Source organism: Mustela nivalis (assembly GCF_964662115.1).
Source record: "Mustela nivalis genome assembly, chromosome: 1".
Taxonomy (NCBI): Eukaryota; Metazoa; Chordata; class Mammalia; order Carnivora; family Mustelidae; genus Mustela; species Mustela nivalis.
In genome coordinates, this window is record NC_139020.1 from 119,047,119 (window position 1) to 119,065,373 (window position 18,255).

General features: G+C 35.5%; 1 protein-coding gene across 1 annotated transcript in view; it reads left to right on the top strand.

The window, feature by feature from the left end:
* Positions 1 to 18,255, top strand: part of KPNA1 (karyopherin subunit alpha 1) — a 67,487-nt gene that overhangs the window by 6,729 nt on the left and 42,503 nt on the right. The window contains exon 2 of the mRNA XM_082740635.1: positions 17,134 to 17,267. Coding sequence (XP_082596761.1) covers positions 17,139 to 17,267 — 129 coding nt within the window. The 5' untranslated portion in view covers positions 17,134 to 17,138. The remainder of the gene's footprint in view (positions 1 to 17,133; positions 17,268 to 18,255) is intronic.

Here is an 18,255-nt window from a genome sequence, read left to right on the forward strand (position 1 = left end):
TCGCTGTTCATTGTGTTCTTGTAATCCTGTTTTCTGTGTGGCATATCACTCCCAGTTTACCTGTACTGGAGACCTCCATTTTGGAGTCTCTTTAGTTTGGTTTCTTCAGAGTAATCTCCACAATTGTAGGGTTAGAAGGGATGGTTGCTTACTTCGGAGCAGTGGGGGAGGAAATCTGGCTGTGATGACTAGTTTGTAGACTTCCAGCTAACCTTCTGGGTTTTTTCCTCCCTAACCCTTCAGAGGGTTATGGGAGTACTGTGAGGACTCCTGCTTGTGGACAGTGTGAATCAGCTTCTTTGCAGGTGCTTAGGCTTTAGAGTTCTCCACTTTGCTAGTATAATATCACTTGACCATCTGTTTTATAGTTTCTGACAAGGTTTTGACATCTTATATGTGATTCTGTCCTTTTCTCTCTATCCCGTGGGTCATTCCTTTAAAAAAAAAAGTTAAAATTTTAGTGTTAATCGGTCTACCATATTTACCATTTTATTTCTTTATATAGACTTTTTAAAAAAAATTTGAGTTTAGTTGAAACACGGTACTACATTATACATAAACTTTATTTTCTGGAACGTTCATTCTTTTCATAACATTTGAGGGACTGCTATATGCCTAGTCTATACTTAATATTGAAGATTAAAATTTAAAATTTCTGGGGGGCACCTGGCTGGCTTGGTTGGTGGAGTGTGCAGCTTTTTGGAGGATTGTGGGTTCAAGTCCCATGTTGGGTGTAGAGATTACTTAAAAATAAATTTTAAAAAAAATGATCTTATTTATTTATTTGACAGAGAGAGACAGCACAAGCAGGCAGAGGGAGAGAGAGAAGTAGGTTCCCTGCTGAGCAAGGAGCTCAATGTGGGACTCAATCCCAGGACCCTGGGATCGTGACCTGAGCTGAAGGCAGCTGCTTAACCTACTGAGCCACCCAGGCATCCCTTAAAATTAAAATCTTAAAAAATTAAAATTTCTGAGCTTTGTTAATATATTTCTGAGTTGTTAATATATTTTGGGAAGAAGGTTACATCCTGTATGTGCTGCTTATTTTGAAATGTGAAAACCCTCATAAGTGCCCTATGTGGTAGATATGTTACAGAACTTACTAATTTCAGTAATGAATATGAATTGGATTAAGGCAGATTTGCAGTTTTTCTTTTTTCACATGAAGGAACGCTTTACATGCATTACACCATTTTGAGGAAAGATTTATTAAAAAAAAAAAAATCCAAGGTCCTGAGTGGCTCAATCAGTGAATGGAGTGTTAGACTCTTGATTTTGGCTCAGGTCGTGATCTCAGGGTCCTGGGATTGAGCCCCGCTTCAGACTCTACACTCAGAGAGGAGTCTGCTTTCTCCAGGATTCTCTCCTTCTGTCCTTTACCTTCCTCTGGCCCCCATGGGCATGCAGTTGCGGGCTCTCTTTTTAAAGATTTTTTATTTATTTGAGGGAGAGAGACAGCATGAGGAAGGGAAGGGGAAGAAGCAGAGGGAGAAGCAGACTAACCCCTGAGCAAGGAACCTGAAGTGACCAGATCTAGGCCCTGGGGTCATGACCTGAGTCGAAGGCAGATGCTTAATGTACTGAGCCATCCACATGCCCTTCTCTCTCTCAAATAAATAAACCTTTAAAGAAAATTTTAAAAATAAAAATAAAAATTCCAACTACATATATAAAGGAAGAGGTGGTTTTTTTTTTTTAAAGACCTAAAGTGTTCAATTAGAACTTTGATGAAATAGCAGAACATTGAGTTGATAAAATTCTAGCCGAAAGTGAAGAACGTAGTTTTCAGTGTTTTAGGTAGGCTGGGAAGCTTCACTGTAGTAAATAATATGCTTTCAGCTCTGCTGTTTGAAAGTATTTCTTATTGTATAAATAGTATATTGCTTACTGTAGAAAATTTGGAAGATAGAGAAAAATATGAACTTGCTCTTGAAATTTTTATATACCACTTTAAATTATGAATGTTTTTAAAGGTATGGAGAATAATATTAGTTGGGTTTTTGTTCCCAACATCCAGATTTTTTCATATGTTTGTATTATTTTTCTCATTTCTCAGTATGTCATTTCCTTAATATCCTCATTTTGGAATTTTTAGGTTTACAATTTTTCACTAATAATTACAGTGCAGCGAACTGTCTTATACTTACTGCTAATTTTATTTCCTCTTGGTATATTCCAAAAGTGGAATTACTGAATCCTAGGGTATGGGTTTCTAAAATCCTTAGTAAATATTTTCCCTTAAATGTTTTGCTATTGAGAAGGTCTTTGGAGAACACTGCAAGTTGGGAACCTTGAGATACTGGAAGGTGAGGTCAATATTAGGGTCAGAGGTTACAGTCAGCTCTTCAGTGGAAGAAAGTTTGAAGCTGGGACTTGAAAGAAAGTAGGTATTTCTATTAGATTAGTGGGGTTAGAACTCCAAGATGTAACCAGAGATGGTACAGTGAATCATGTCTGCAGCATTGAGGTCTCATAGGAGAGACTTAAGGCAATGTTTTTCAGACTTTGCCCCCACTAGAATATCTCTAAAATAAAGGAGCTCTTTGAATTATTTTATAGGAAAGGAAATGGGTTGGATATTTTCAATTTTACTTTTCTTCTCTAATTTATTAAGATCTTTTAAAAGGACCTGTTACCATTTGATTAGAAGTCGGTGGCAAATGAGTAATTAATAGTCGCAAATGAACTTAAAACCTTTTTATACTTAAATTCATTTATGCTTATATTTATAGGTCCATAACTTATTTTGTAGTCATACTTTCTTGTGGTCATGTATTCTAATACAGTTATGCTTGGTTTATATGTAAGTAAATTAACTGTATTAGCGTTTCATGGTGTTTCACAAAGAATATGTGAATGTTAAATATTCAGAATTTTTAGTGTGTGTTTGTGATTTACAAACTGGGTGGATTGACTCAGCACCCTAAATATGTACTATCTTGAATATAATAAAATATAAAAAGACATTCAGTGTGTTGGGTATAGATTGATGTAGAATGGAGAGTATTTATTGACTCAGTCAAGGCCAAGGGATCTTGTAGGACAAAGAAGTTCAAATTTGATTTAAGATGTGCTAAAGATTCATTCCTAGATCCTTAGGCATTGAAGTAATACAGTGAAAAAGGTGTTGAGATTAATAGAGAGCTGTGTGAAGGATGGCTTGAAGAGCAGAGAGCCAGAGGTTAAGGAAGGGTGGGTTAGAATTCTTGCAGTTCTGTGGATATAGGGTTGACAAGGACCGGGACTAGACTGGTGGCGGTGAGAATACACAGGAGCAGATAAAGTCAAACACTTTGGATAGACTAATAAGGAAAATTTGATAACTAAATGAACATGAAGAAGCAAGTGGAAGATTTCATTTCGGAAGAGAAATGCATTTATATTTACCACCAAGTTTGCATCTGGCTTTTAATTTTTTGCTTTCTTAGCTTTATTTCCCTAGAAAACATGGAAAATTAGGCATAATAGCTTTAATTTTAAAGGCTTCTTGTTCTTAAGAAGGTATTTTGAAAAGTTATTAACAGAAATTTAGGATTTTTAATTAATTGTCTAAGTGATAATATAAAAATATTTGATTAGGATTAGGAAAATTTTTATGCTATTACTTTGTTATTTCTCCTGTAATCCTCTGTAGATTTTGTTTCATTTCTTCGTTACCAAAGTTCCTTTCAATCCAACTTAAGCCCACATTTCAGCTGAATTTTGCGTTTTTGGTAAAGATTTTACTCCTTTATAGTGTTTTTCTTTTCTTCTTCTTCTTCTTCTTTTTTTTTTTTTTTAAGATTTTATTTATTTATTTGACAGAGATTACAAGCAGGCAGAGAGGCAGGCAGAGAGAGAGGAGGAAGCAGGCTCCCCGCTAAGCAGAGAGCCCGATGCGGGGCTCGATCCCAGGACCCTAGGATCATGACCTGAGCGAAGGCAGAGGCTATAACCCACTGAGCCACCCAGGCACCCCTATAGGATTTTTCAACTGCAGATGTATATCAGAATATATTTGGGAATCTTTGAAAGAAGAAGCAAAACACCAGAGACCTAGTATGTGCCTCAGGCTTACTAATCAAATTCTTTGGAAGGACAGTTGAGATATCTGTTTTTTAAAAAACTCTCCCATGTGACAGATCAAATCCCCTCTTGAACCCACAAGGAGGGGCAACCAACCAATCTCAGTTACCAATATGAGTAAATACATATTTAAGATTTTTTAATACAGGCTTTCTATTTTAGAGCACTTTTAGGTTCATAACAAAATTGAGTGGAAAGTAGAGTTCCGATGTATCCCACTATCTTCCCCACCATCAACATATGCATCAGCTTGTTACAATTATTTTAATGGAACCAACACTGATAAATTGTTATCATCCAGAGTCCCTAGTTTACATTAAGTTTATATTCATTCTTCATGTTGTACATCTATGGGTTTTGACAAATGTATTGTGACAGGTATTCACCATTAGAGTATCATGCAGAATAGTTTCTCAGTTCCCTAAAAATCTTTTCTGCTCTGCCTTTCATCCCTCCCACTCCATAAACACTTGGCAACCATTGATCTTTTAATAGTTTACATAGTTTTGCCTTTTGAGAATGTCATATAATTGGAATCATACCCACATGTTTTTTCAAAACATTCTCAATGTGACATATACCCTGTCTTCCACAAAAAGGCGGGCAGGATGGTGTTATTTTACATAATCTCATTTATGGATACTGGAAATTTTTCTTTTTCCTGGAAATTATGGATACTAGAAATTTTTCTTTTATGGGTTTTTTTTTTTAAATTGAAGTGTAGTTGACACAATGTTACATTAGCTTCAGGTATACAAGGTACTGATTCTATAATTTTATACCTGTACAGTGCTCATAAGTGTAGCTACTATATGTCACTTTATAACATTATTAGAGTACCATTGGCTGTATTCCGTAGAAGGTGCTGTACTTTCATCCCTGTAACTTACTCATTCCATAACTGAAAGCCTGTATTTCCCGCTTCCCTTAACTTCTTTTGCCCATCCCCCTACTCCCCTTCCCTCTGGCAAACCGCCAGTTTGTTTTTTATATTCTTGGATTGGTTTTGCTTTTTTGCTTGTTTGCTTTGTTTTTTAGGTTCCTCATATAATTAAAATCTTAGGGTATTTGTCTTTGAGTTATTTCACTTAGTGTAATACCCTCTAGGTACACCCATGTTGTTGCAAAGTCGCAAGATTCTTTTTTTTTGTGGCAGAGTAATATCCCATTGTATATATATATATACATACACACCATGTCTTTTTAATTCATTCTTGGTGGACATTCAGGTTCCTTCCATATCTTGACTGTTGTAAACAATGCTGCAATAAACATATGGGTGCATATATCTTTTCAAATGAGTGTTTCCTTTTCTTTTGGGTAAATACCCCATTGTGGAATTATTGGATCATTTGATGATTCTATTTTTAATTTTTGAGGAACCTCTGTACTGTTTTCTATAGTGGCTACACCAATTTGAATTTGCACCAACAGTACATGAGGGTTCCTTTTTCTCCACATCCTTTGCAACACTTGATATTTCTTATCTTTTTGATACAGATTTGATAGGTGTTAGGTAATATTTCATTGTAATTTTGATTTGTGGTATAGAAGTTTTTAAGAAAATACGAACATGGAGTTTAAAAGAATGATACACCATGACCAAGTGTGTTTATTTAAAGAATCCGTCTTTCAATATCAAGAAATCTAGTAATATTTCACCATATTTAATATGTCAAAGTAGATAAATTTGATCATTTTAATAACCACCAAAAAGTGATTTGATAAAATTCAACACACATTTCAGGTTTTAAAAATTAGTAAAATAGGGACGCCTTGGTGGCTCAGTCATTAAGCATCTGCCTTCAGCTCAGGCCATGATCCCCGGGATCCTGGGATTGAGCCCTGCATTGGGCTCCCTGCTCAGCAGGGAATCTGCTTCTCCCTCTCCCACTGCCCTTTCTGTGTTCTCTATCTTGCTGTGGTTTCTCTGTCAAATAAATAAATAAATAAATAAATAAATAAAATCTTTTAAAAAACCTAGTAAAATAGGTATGGATGGCTGGTACTTAGATGTCATTTTTTGTTTGTTTCAATTTTTTTTCAGTGTTCCAGGATTCATTGGTTTATGCACCACACCCAGTGCTCTGTGCAATATGTGCCCTCCTTAATACCCACCACCAGGCCCACCCAACCCCCCACTCCCCTCCCCTCCAAAACCCTCAGTTTGTTTCTCAGAGTCCATAGTCTCTCATGGTTCATTTCCCCCTTTGATTTCCCCCAACTCACTTCTCTCTTCCTCTCATGTCCTATGTGTTATTCCTTATGCTCCACAAGTAAGTGAAACCATATGATAATTGACTTTCTCTGTTTGACTTATTTCACTCAGCATAATCTCCTCCAATCCTCTCAATGTTGATACAAAAGTTGGGTATTCATCCCTTCTGATGGAGGCATAATACTCCATTGTATAGATGGATCATATCTTCTTTATCCATTCGTCTTTTCAAGGGCATCTTGGCTCTTTCCACAGTTTGGCGATCTGGCCATTGCTGCTATCAACGTTAGGGTACAGGTGGCCCTTCTTTTCACTACATCTGTATCTTTGGGGTAAATACCCAGTAGTGTCATTGCAGGGTCATAGGGTAGCTCTATTTTTAATTTCTTAAGGAATCTCCACACTGTTTTCCAAAGTGGCTGCACCAACTTGCATTCCTACCAATAGTGTAAGAAGGTTCACCTTTCTTCACATCCTCTCCAACACTTGTGTCTTGTTAATTTTGGCCATTCTAACTGGTGTGAGGTGGTATCTCAATGTGGTTTTGATTTGAATTTCCCTGATGGCTAATGATGAACATTTTTTCATATGTCTGTTAGTCATTTGTATGTTTTCTTTGGAGAAGTGTCTGTTTATGTCTTCTGCCCATTTTTTGATGTGTTTATCTGTTTTGTGACTGTTGAGTTTGAGAAGTTCTTTATAGATCTTGATATCAGCCCTTTGTAGATGTCATTTTCTAAAAAAGTATCTCAGAATAGCAGTGCAACACAACTGGAGCTCATTGATTGCTGTTAGGGATGCATGGTGGTACAGCCATTTTGAAAAACAGTATGACAATCTTACAAAAGTAAGCATATTGTTACCATATGACCTAGCAGTGTCATTGCAGGTTGTTACCCAAGAAAAATGAAAATACTTGTTCATACAAAAACCATATATGAAGGTTTATAGTGGCTTACTCATAATCACCAGAAAATGCAAACAACCGAAATGTCTATCAAGTGGTGAATAAAGTGTGGAATACAGTGGAATACAATTCAGCAATAAAAAGAATGAATTACTGCTAGATAAAACAACATTATGAATATTAAATTAGTTGATACTCACTAAAAGAAGCCACACTCAAAGGTTACATATTGGATGGTTCCATTTATTTTACTTCCTGGAAAATGCAAAACTGTAGGGACAAAAATAAATCACTAAGTGCTTTAAGTGTTAAAGAGTTAAAGTGTTAAGTGTTGGAGTGGATTTACTAGGAGGAGACCTTATAGAACTTTTTCATAGTAAAGAAAATATTCTCTGTTTGTGGTGGTATTTACTTAAATGTTAAGTTTTATTTTATGTAAATTATAAATAATACCTTAGTAAACCTGACTTTAAAAAAAATACCCTAGTTATCATGTTTAGTTAACAAAATATTAGACATAGATCAAAACCAGAAATGAGATAAAATTGCCTGCTCTAACCTTTGTTGCTTAATTAACATTGTAACTTTGTCCTGGAAGTACTAGTTAAATATTTTTAAATAGGAAGTGAAATGGAATACTAACTTTAGAATGGAGGAGGCAGAAGTTACAATTGTTTAGAGATATTAAATATTGAGAGTGTCAGATACAATTCAGTAGCTGATTTAATTCATTGGCTGGATTAAAAAATTTATGTATAGTAATTTTTTCATATATAGACAGTAACCAATTAGAATATATTGGAAGGAAATTTTACATTTATCATTGCAATAAAAAAGATAAATGTAATACATGTTTAATTCCTGACCAAGAAGACAGTATTTTAAAGATGTTGAATTTCCTTAATCTATGATTAGAATGTTATCTGAATGTCTAATGACTATTTTTTCCTTAAGACAAAAATGATTGGGAACGCTTGGATAGCTCAGTCGGTTAAGTGTCTGCTTTCAGTTCAGGTTATGATTCCAAGGTCCTGAGATCGAGTCCTGAATCAGACTCCTTGCCTGGCGAGGAACCTGCTTCTCCTTTTGCCTGCTGCTTCCCCTGCTTATGCGTGCGTGCTCTCTTTCTTTCCATCTCTGACAAATCTTTCAAAAAACCAAAAATGACTGGATTAAGGGTTCTTAAAGTTTTTGGCCTGGGAACTTGTTTACACTCTTAATTTACTGAAGACCCCAGAGAACTTTTGTTTATGTTGCTTTTTTGTATTTGTTACTATTTACTGTATTAGAAATTAAAACAAAATTTTTTTTTATTTTTTATTTTTTTAAAGATTTTATTTATTTGACAGGCAGAGATCACAAGTAGGCGGAGAGGCAGGCAGAGAGAGAGAGAGGAAGAAGCAGGCTCCCCGCTGAGCAGAGAGCCCGATGCGGGGCTCGATCCCAGGACCCTGGGATCATGACCTGAGCGGAAGGCAGAGGCTTTAACCCACTGAGCCAACCAGGTGCCCCAGAAATTAAAACAAAATTTTAGAACAGAAATACACAGCACACATTCTATTAGGTGTCAGAGTGATGAAGTCATCATGTAATAAAGCTTTTGAAAAGCTTAGGCGTGAAAGTAAAAAAAAAAAAAAACCATATATAAATCTTAGTATTACGAAAATCGTTTTCACGAGAAGCATTTTTTCACAGATGATACAGTCAAATGTGGAAAAGTTTGAATCAGTTTTGAGTTAACAGTAATGGTGGTGGGGAATTGATGCACTCATATTCACTGGTGTACATTGGCACACTAAGCACATTGTTTTACGGCGTACTTGGACTATCAAAATTTTGAGTGCACATACTTTAGATCTTAAGTTCCACTGTTTAGAATTCATTATTGGATATAATTGCAGAATATGTGCAAATACATGAAGGAGAATACTGGTTACGGCATTGTTTGTAATAGAAAATTGGAGATAAGCTTAAAGGTCAGTGATATTTAGGGTCTGGTCATTATGGTATAAAAACTAGTATATTAAAAGTAATTTAACTCTGTAGGCATTATATGGAAGATTGTCCAGAGTTAAAGCAAAAGTGCAGAATTGTGTTTCTAATTTCGCATCAGTGTACAACAAAAACCAAAAGGTTTTATAGTCGTATAACCAGTTTTTGAAAGGATATGCAGAGAGCTTGATGGTGGTTACCTTTAGGCGGGGGTACATTTTCATTTCTCTGTTTATACCCTTTTGTATTGTTTTTTTTTAAATGTGAGCCTTTCTGTAATTTAAAAGGGAAGAATATTTCAAAGGCACAAATGCACTATATGGATGATAGAAATTATTAGTTTGAGCATTAGAGCCATTTGTGAGTTCTTGGATACTGCAGTTTAGCAAAAAAAGAAAGAAAACGGGTGCTTGCTTTTCTCATGTCTGTGTACTTTTGAAGAGCAGTTTTTCTAATCCAGTCTACTTACTGCTGTTCTTTATCAGTTGTATTTTCTAACGTCTGTCCTTTAATTTGTACGCTTATGTTTTGTGGGTCTTTCTCTTTTAACTTCAACTGCTGAAATTTTATCTAACCTTCAAAACCTAGCTGAAACACCATCTCCTTTATGGAGCTATACCCCATCACTTTAGTCAGAAGAGGTTTTTTTTGAACCTTTAGAACTATTTATAGCCATTTCTTCATTACACAAATATCAGGTGTGAGCTATATATGGGCTGGACAGTGGGAGTATGCTTTCATCTTCTCTTCACCTTAGAAGGTAATACCCCCATTGTGCAAATGAGGAAACCAAGGCTGACAGAATTTAGTATTTTTTCTACATCACTGTGCTGAGAAGTAAATTTGAAAACAGGACTTCAAGGCCAGCCCTCTTCTCTGGGCTAGCTTCTTATGTCACTGTAATAAAAGGAAGCAAGTAAATAGTAGTTTTATATGAGCATTTCTTTCCTTTTAGATTTTTTTTAATTAAAAAAAATTTTTTTTGCGGTAATTTCAAGCTTATAGGAGTTTTAAGGAGTGTACAAAGGTCCTCTTTTTACCCTTCACCCCACTCCTCAGTTGTTCATTTTACCTTTAACTCCATCTGTTTTATCACTTACTCTTTCTCTCTGTATATGTGTATTCCTGACATTGCCTTCCCTTAATTATGTGCCCTTCCCGCTCCATGTTGAGTACAGGTTTGCAGTTACTGAAGCCCAGTTGTTTTTTGGTATTGTTAAACTTTATCTAGGTCTTGCCCTGTTGCCATAGTCTTTCTCCTTTCTTTGGCCTAAAACTTCTGATTCTTGAACTTGGGTCATCATTGTAACACTGCTATTATAATGCTATACTGTGGATACTTCAGAGCCAAAATACTGCTTGCATTAGGAATCCAGCTTTTTTCTCTAGATCATTTCTCAGCACCGTTAAATGATTCCTTCATAATTATTTTCAAATTCTCATCTGCAATTTCTCTGCCTTTCAAAAACAAAATACCACTGAATGTATGTATTAGTCTGCTTGGGCAGCCATAAAAAATAATACAGATTGGGTGGCTTAAACAACAGAATTCACTTTATCCCAGTTCTGGAGCTTAGAAGTCCAAGATCAAGGTGCCAACAGGGTTGGTTTCTGGTGGGGCTTATCTTCCTTACGTGTGGATGACTACCTTCTCCGTCTTTCCTCACATGCCTTTTTTTTGTGTGTACATGGCAGGGGGAGATGGGGGAAGGTATTGCTGGTGTCTTTTTCTCTTCTTGTAAAGACAGTAATCCTGCTGGATTAGGACCCCACTGTTACAAACCCATTTAACTTTACCTCCTTAAAGGCCATGTATCCAAATGTAGTCGTTATGGAATTTAGGGCTTTAGTATTATAGTTGGTAGGAGGGAGCACAGTTCAGTCCATAACAGTAGAACATCAGGTTTATAATCAGGAACCTAGGTTCATATCCTTGTTGTGTCTTAAGTGTGTAACCCTGGCTGAGTCACTTAACCTTTTTTAGCATCCTGAATCCTTAACTGTAAAGGATGAGAATAATTTTGCCTTGTATACTTGTTAATAGATTCAGGTAAAATAGATGTTGCAAAATAGCATGTTATAAATAGTCAAATGATTCTCAATCCAGGCTTGGAGTAAAATCATCTTAAAAATAATTGTTTTATGAATTCCAGCCTGACAGTACAGGGAGCTCTACAGCCTCACTCCGTAGTAAAATTGGGGGAAACTTGAAAAACAACTATTAAAAGCTTCTGGAAGTGATCCTAGGGCATACAGTAAATGAAGAGCTTCCAGTTGGAGAGAAGGTTTTCTTGGGAGGAGCAGGATATCAGGATTTCTTGTCCTATGCTTAGCTGCCTGGTGCTTAGGCTAAGTTCTGGGGATATGTGGTAGAGAGGCAGAGGACTACCTTCTATCCAGTTCCCACTGTGGAACAGAAGCTCTACCTGGGTGCAGAGCTGGTGGGAGTACTGGGGAATAGGTATCTTTTCTGTTTTCTAAGGTGGTGATTCCATGTCAGAAGAGGCAAGCTGGTAAGACCTCAGGCTGCCACCTACCCTAAACAAAATAACTCCACTCCAAAAGGGGAGCTCTCAGAGAAGTGTGCTGTTGCCTGGGCTCCCACATTGGGGTTCTGGGTCAGAGATTTGGTTGGTTAGTTAGGGGGAAAAGTCTGTCAGAAAATAGCTCTTAATCTCTTCAAGGAATTGACTTACCAGGGATCCCAGATAAGAGTAATAACTGACTTCTCAGCAGAAACAATGGAGGCCAGAGGCAGTGTAATAATATATTCCAAGTACTCATAGACAAATACATACAGTCAACCAAAAATCCTGTATATCCAGTGAAGCTCTCTTTTTAAAATGACAGTGAAATGAAGATTTTCCCAGATAAACAGGAACTAGCAGACCCTTGCAAGAATGCTAAAGGAAGTTCTTTAGGCTGAAAGCAGGTGATCCCAGATGGTAATTTGAATCCATATGAGGAAAGAATACCAGTAAAGGTAATTTTAAAAGAATGTAAGAATACGAATATAAGAATAAAAGAATATAGTATTTTTTTCTGCTTTTCACTTTAAACTGATTTAAAAAGCAGTTTTGGGGGTGTGTAGATGGTGCAGTTGTTTAGGTGTGTGACTCTTGGTTATGCTTAGGTCACAATCACAGGGTCATGAGATGGAGCCTTGTGTTGGGCTTGTGCTTCACCTGGAGTCTGCTTCAGATTCTCTCTCCCCATGCCACTCCTGCTTGTGCTAGCTTTTGTTCTCTTTCTCTCCCACTGAAATAAATAAATAAATCTTTTAAAAAAAGTTGTATAAAATAATATAATGTGTTCTTGGGCCTGTAAGGTGTAGAAATGTAGTATATTTGTAATGTATCTGTCAATAGCAGCACATAGGAGGTGAGTAGAGGCAAAGCTATGTCAAACTAAGAAAATGACTATAGGTGTTAAAGTCATAATTATAATGCATTGTTGGATTTGTAACATTAAATGTAATATATATCACCACAATGCCGTCAAATGGAGGAAAAGGCAATAGAACTATATAGCACAACATTTCTATATCTTTCTGGAATTAAGCTAGTATAAGTCTAAAGCTGCTGTAAGTCTGAAGTTAAAATGTGTATTGTAAGCCCTTGAGCAGTCCCTAGGGGCAAAAACAAAACAAAAAAATACAGTGAAAAGGTCATTAAAGAAATTTAAGTGCTGCATTAAGTAGTCACTTAATGCAAAAGAAAACAGTCAGAGTAGTAAAGGGACAAAAAAGACATGAGACACATAGAAAATGAAAAAACAGTCATAAATCAACTATGTAAGTAATATTAAGCATGAATTGATTAAACTATATAATAAAAGGCAGAGATGTCAGAGTGTCCAACTATATGCTCTCTACAAGAGATATACTTTAAGTTTAAAGATACAAATACATTGAAAGTATAAGGATGAGAATATATCTATTCAAACAGCAACCACAAGAAACGTGAAGTGGCTATACTAATATCAGAAAAAGTAGACCTTAAAACAAAAAATGTCACTAGAGGGAAAGGGATGAAAGAGCCAACCCATTAGAAAGGTGAAAGTTTTAAATATATATGGATCTAGTAACAGCACCAAAATACAAGAAACAAAGCCTGACAGAAATGAAGAGAAAAATAGACAATTTAGCAGTAATGGTTGGGAGACTGCACTATGCCACTTTAGTAATGGACAAAACAACTAGGCATAAGATCACCAAAGAAACCATACCACAAGCCAGCTAGAGCTAGGAGACATCTGTAGAACAGCACCAGCACCCAGCCACAATAGAATATACATTCTTCTCAAGTGAATGTGGGACATTTTCAAGGATAAACCATTGCTAGGTCACAAAACATCTTAAAAGGATTGAAATAATACAAAAGTTGTCCTCTCACTACAGTGGAAAGAAACTAGAAATCACTAACAAAACTTTGGGTAACTCACAAATATGTGGAAATTAACATACTTCCGAATAACCAGTAGGTCAAAGAACAAATGAAAAGAGAAATCAAAAAATAGTTTGAGATAAGTAAAAATGAAGTTACCACATAAGAAAACATGGAATACAGCTAAAGCAGTGCTTATAGGGAAACTAATAACAAGTAATAAATGCTTATATAAAGAAAGAAGATCTCAAATCATTAACTGTCCATCTTAAGTCACTGGAAAAAAGAAGAGCAAAGTAAACCTAAAACAAGCAGAAGGAGGGAAATAATAGAGTAGAAATTAACAAACTAGAAAATAGAAAAAAATAGAGAAGATTAAGGAAACAAAAACTGGTTCTTTGAAAAGATCAGAATTGGTAGGCCTTTAGCCACACTTACATAGAAAAAAAGAGGACTTAAATTACTTGAAGTACAAATAACAGATGAAACATTACTACTGGGATTACAAAAATGGAAAGGGTTGTAAAGGAATACTATGCACAACTGCATGGCAATAAATTACATAGCTTAGATAAAATGGGCAACTATGTAAAGATTTATTTATTTATTTTTGAGAGAGTGAGCACAAGGGGGAGGGAGGTAAAGAGGTAGAAGGAGAGAAAGAGAGTCTCAAGCAGACTTCCTGCTCTGGAGCCTGTCACAGAATTCGAGCTCACAGCTCTGAGATCATGAGACCTGAAACAAAACCAAGAGTTGGACACCCAGCTGTCTTGAGTTACCCAGGTGCCCCCCAAATGGACAAATTTTTAGAAAGATGGATACTGAAACTGACTTATATAGACAGACCGAATAGACCTAAATAGCAAGTGGAGAGATTGGATTAATCATAAAGCTACCCACAGAGAAAAGCGCAGACCCATATGGCTTCACTGCTAAATTCTGCCAAACATTTAAAGAAGAATTAATGCTAACTCTTCCTAAAAACTGAGAGGGAGAACACTTCTCAGTTTATTTTATGAAGCTAGTATTAGTGTTACCCTGATACCAGAGATATCACAAGAAGACTACAGACTTCACCTTACAAAGATGAACACAAAAATCCTCTAAATACTAGCAAGCCTAATTGACCACATATAAAAAGAATTTTACACCACAACCAAGAGGCATAATATCCCAGAAATGCGAGGTTAGTGTGAAGTGCACAAACCAATTAATATAACATATAACATATCAGGAAATAAACAAAAGTCACATTGTTCTCATAATAGAAAATAAATTTGATGAAATCTAACACCCTTTAATGATAAAAACACCCAAAAAACAAGGACTAGAATGGAACTTCTTCAACATGAATAAAGACACCTAGGAAATACTCAAAGACAACATCATACTTAATGGGGAAAACTGAACACTCTTCCTCTGCAATCAGGAATAAGACAAGAATGCCTGCTTTCTCCATTTCTACCTAGAGGTTCTAGTTATGGCAATTTTGAAAAAAAAAAAAAAAGAAGGAAAAGAAAGAAAAATACACAAAGACCTCAAGATTGAAAAGAAAGAAAACTGTCTCTGACAGATGATATGATTTTATATGAAATGACTTAGAAAAATCCTAAGGAATCCACTAAAAAATACTAGAATGCTAACACACAAGTTCAGCAGAGTTGCAGAATAGAAAATTGGTATACAAAAATTTATTGTAATCTCTATGGACTTGTCATGAACAATCCAAAAGTGAAATCAAGAAAAATTCCATTTGCAATAGCATCAAAAAAATTAAAATAGAAAAAAATTTAACAAAGAATTATGAAACACTGAAAACTATAAAATATTGTTGAAAGAAACTAGAGAAGATCTAAGAGAAAAATATCCTGTCTGTAGATTGGAAGATTTAACATTAAGATGGCAATACTCCTCATATTGACCTACAGATTCAGTGGAGTCCTTATCAGAATCCCAGCTTGCTTCTTTGTAGAAACTGACAAACTGATCCTAAAAATTATATGGAATTGCAGGGTGTCTAGAAGAGCCAAAATAATCTTGACTAAGATAGGAGGACTTATACTTCCTGATTTCAAAACTTACTACAAAAATGGTAGTCAATATTGTGTGGAATCAGCACAAAGATATACATACAGATCAGATCAATGGAATATAATTGAGTTGAGAAATAAAACCACATAGATGTGGTTAATTTGTCTTTCAACAAGGGTATCAAGACCATTCAATGGAGAAAGAATAGCCTTTTCAACAAATGGTGCGTGGAGCAAATGGGTAGCCGTATGTGAAATAATGTAGTTGGACCCTTACCGCATACCATGAATAATAATTAACTCAAAGTAGATGACAGACCTAAATGTAAGAGCTAAAACTTTAAAACTCTTAAAAGGAAACTTAGGGTTAAGAATCCCAAAGTATGACACTAAAAGCATGAGCAACAGGAAAATAGATTAATTTGTACATCATCAAAAGGAAAAACTATGCTTCAAAGGACACCATTAAGAAAGTGAGAAGAAAACCTGTAGAGTGGAAGAAAATATGTAAAGACTGTATATCTGATAAGGGACTTTTTTTTTTTTTTTTTAAAGCAGTCCATTATTTTTAGAGAGCACTTGAGTGGGGAAGGGGAAGCAGACTCCACACTGAGCAGGGAGCCCAATGCAGGGCTTGATTCCGTGACCCTGAAATCACGATAGGAGCTGAAACCAGGAGTTAGATGCTCAACCAGCTGGGCCACTCAGGCACCACTCTGATAAGGGACTTCAGTCTAGAATATATAAAGAATTTTTATAACCTTAATGATAAAAAAAAAAACAATTTAAAAATGGGCAAAGAATCTGAATTGACTTTTTAGGGAGGATATACAGTTAGAAAATATGTGAAAGGACAGCAAACATCAAAAATTATGATAATAGAGAAATTGGCAGCCCCTTTACACTGCTGGTAGGAATGTAAAATAGCTCAGCATTTTGGAAAAATAGTTTGACAGTTCCTCAAATGATTAAACAGAGTTACCATGTGACCTAACAGTTTGATTCCTAGGTATATGCCCAAGAAAAATAAAAGCATATATCTACATAAAATCCTGTCCAGAGATGTTTATGGAAGCAAGATGTTTATGGAAGCCCAAAAGTGGAAAGACCCCAAATGTCTATCAGTTGATGAGTAGATATAAAATATAGTGGGGTATATCCATATGATGGAGTAGTATTCAGTCATAAAAAGGAATAAACTATTGATACATGTTGCAACATAGATGAACTTTAAAAATATGCTAAGTGAAAGAAGCAAGGCACAGAAGATAACATGTATGATTCTGTTTGTATGAAATGTCCTGGATAGGAGTGATACCCAAGTGGTACACAGTTTCTTTCTGAGGTGATGAAAACGTTAAAAAATTGACTGTGGTAATGGTTTGCACATAGATGTGAAAATATGAAAGCTATTGACATGTACACTTTAATAAATCTCCTAAAAAAAGTAACGATTTCAGCTGTGCTGTTAGAATAACAGAACTCTTTACCATCAGCCAACCTCATTTGTTTTCTTCCTTTTTCTCATTTTTGTAGAAATCATGACTACCCCAGGAAAAGAGAATTTTCGCCTGAAAAGTTACAAAAATAAGTCCCTGAATCCTGATGAGATGCGCAGAAGGAGGGAGGAAGAGGGATTGCAGTTACGCAAGCAGAAAAGAGAAGAGCAGGTAAATCCTTTATCCTTATTAATTTATTTTAAAGAACTAAATTTTCCATTTTAAGCCTGAAACTACTTCAGTTTTGATTTTGTTAGATATGTATATGTGTGTAGATATGTGCCCCTGTCATAAAATCTACGTGTTTCGGGAATTGGGAAGAGGAAGTGATGAAAAGTCAAAAATAAAGAAATCTCTCAAGTTCTCATATTTCCAATACAACCACTGTTTAATATTTCAGCCTGTTTTTAGTGTATTTTATTTTTTTAAAGTTGCAACTTGCTTAAGTTTTATGTGCATGTTTGTTAATGAATTCTCAAGTGATCAGTAAAATGCTATTTTTCATTATCATCTTTAATATGAAAATTTGTAAACATACAAAATTAATAGTGAACTTCATAAATTCCCCTTTGCAATCAGTAATTGTCAGTATTTTGTTGTACTTGCTTTGTGTCTGTCTTTACATTTATTATGTAGTATTTTAAAACAAAAATCTCCAGGAATATGTCTTTTTACCCCTAAATTAATTCTGTATGATTCATTAGGACACTGATTTTTTTATTTTTAAACAAATTTTGGTCATTTTTAACTGACAACGTCTGAACATCTGCAGGAGGATTTGGGAGTCACTGTCACTTTACCTTCCTCCTAAAATGCCTAGAATGAATGGTATATCCCTTTTGGCAAAGAAATTTAAAGACACTTAGGTGACTTTTTTTTTTTTTGCTAAGGAGAGACTTCTGAGCTTGGAAGGACCATTTGATCCCCATGGTACAAAAGCTCCATAAAAGACGAATGAGTCAGAATTTTTCATACATGAGAAATAAAGTAATCTGTCATAAATATTTTGCATTTATAGTGAGCTGGTCTCAAAATACACTCTTCTTTTGGATAACACTGCACTGCAGAATCCAGTTAGTTAAAGTCCAAGAGTACATTACAACCCCAGTGTTTTTTTTGTTAGGGCTGTAGATGTTTGACTTAAACACTGTCATTATAC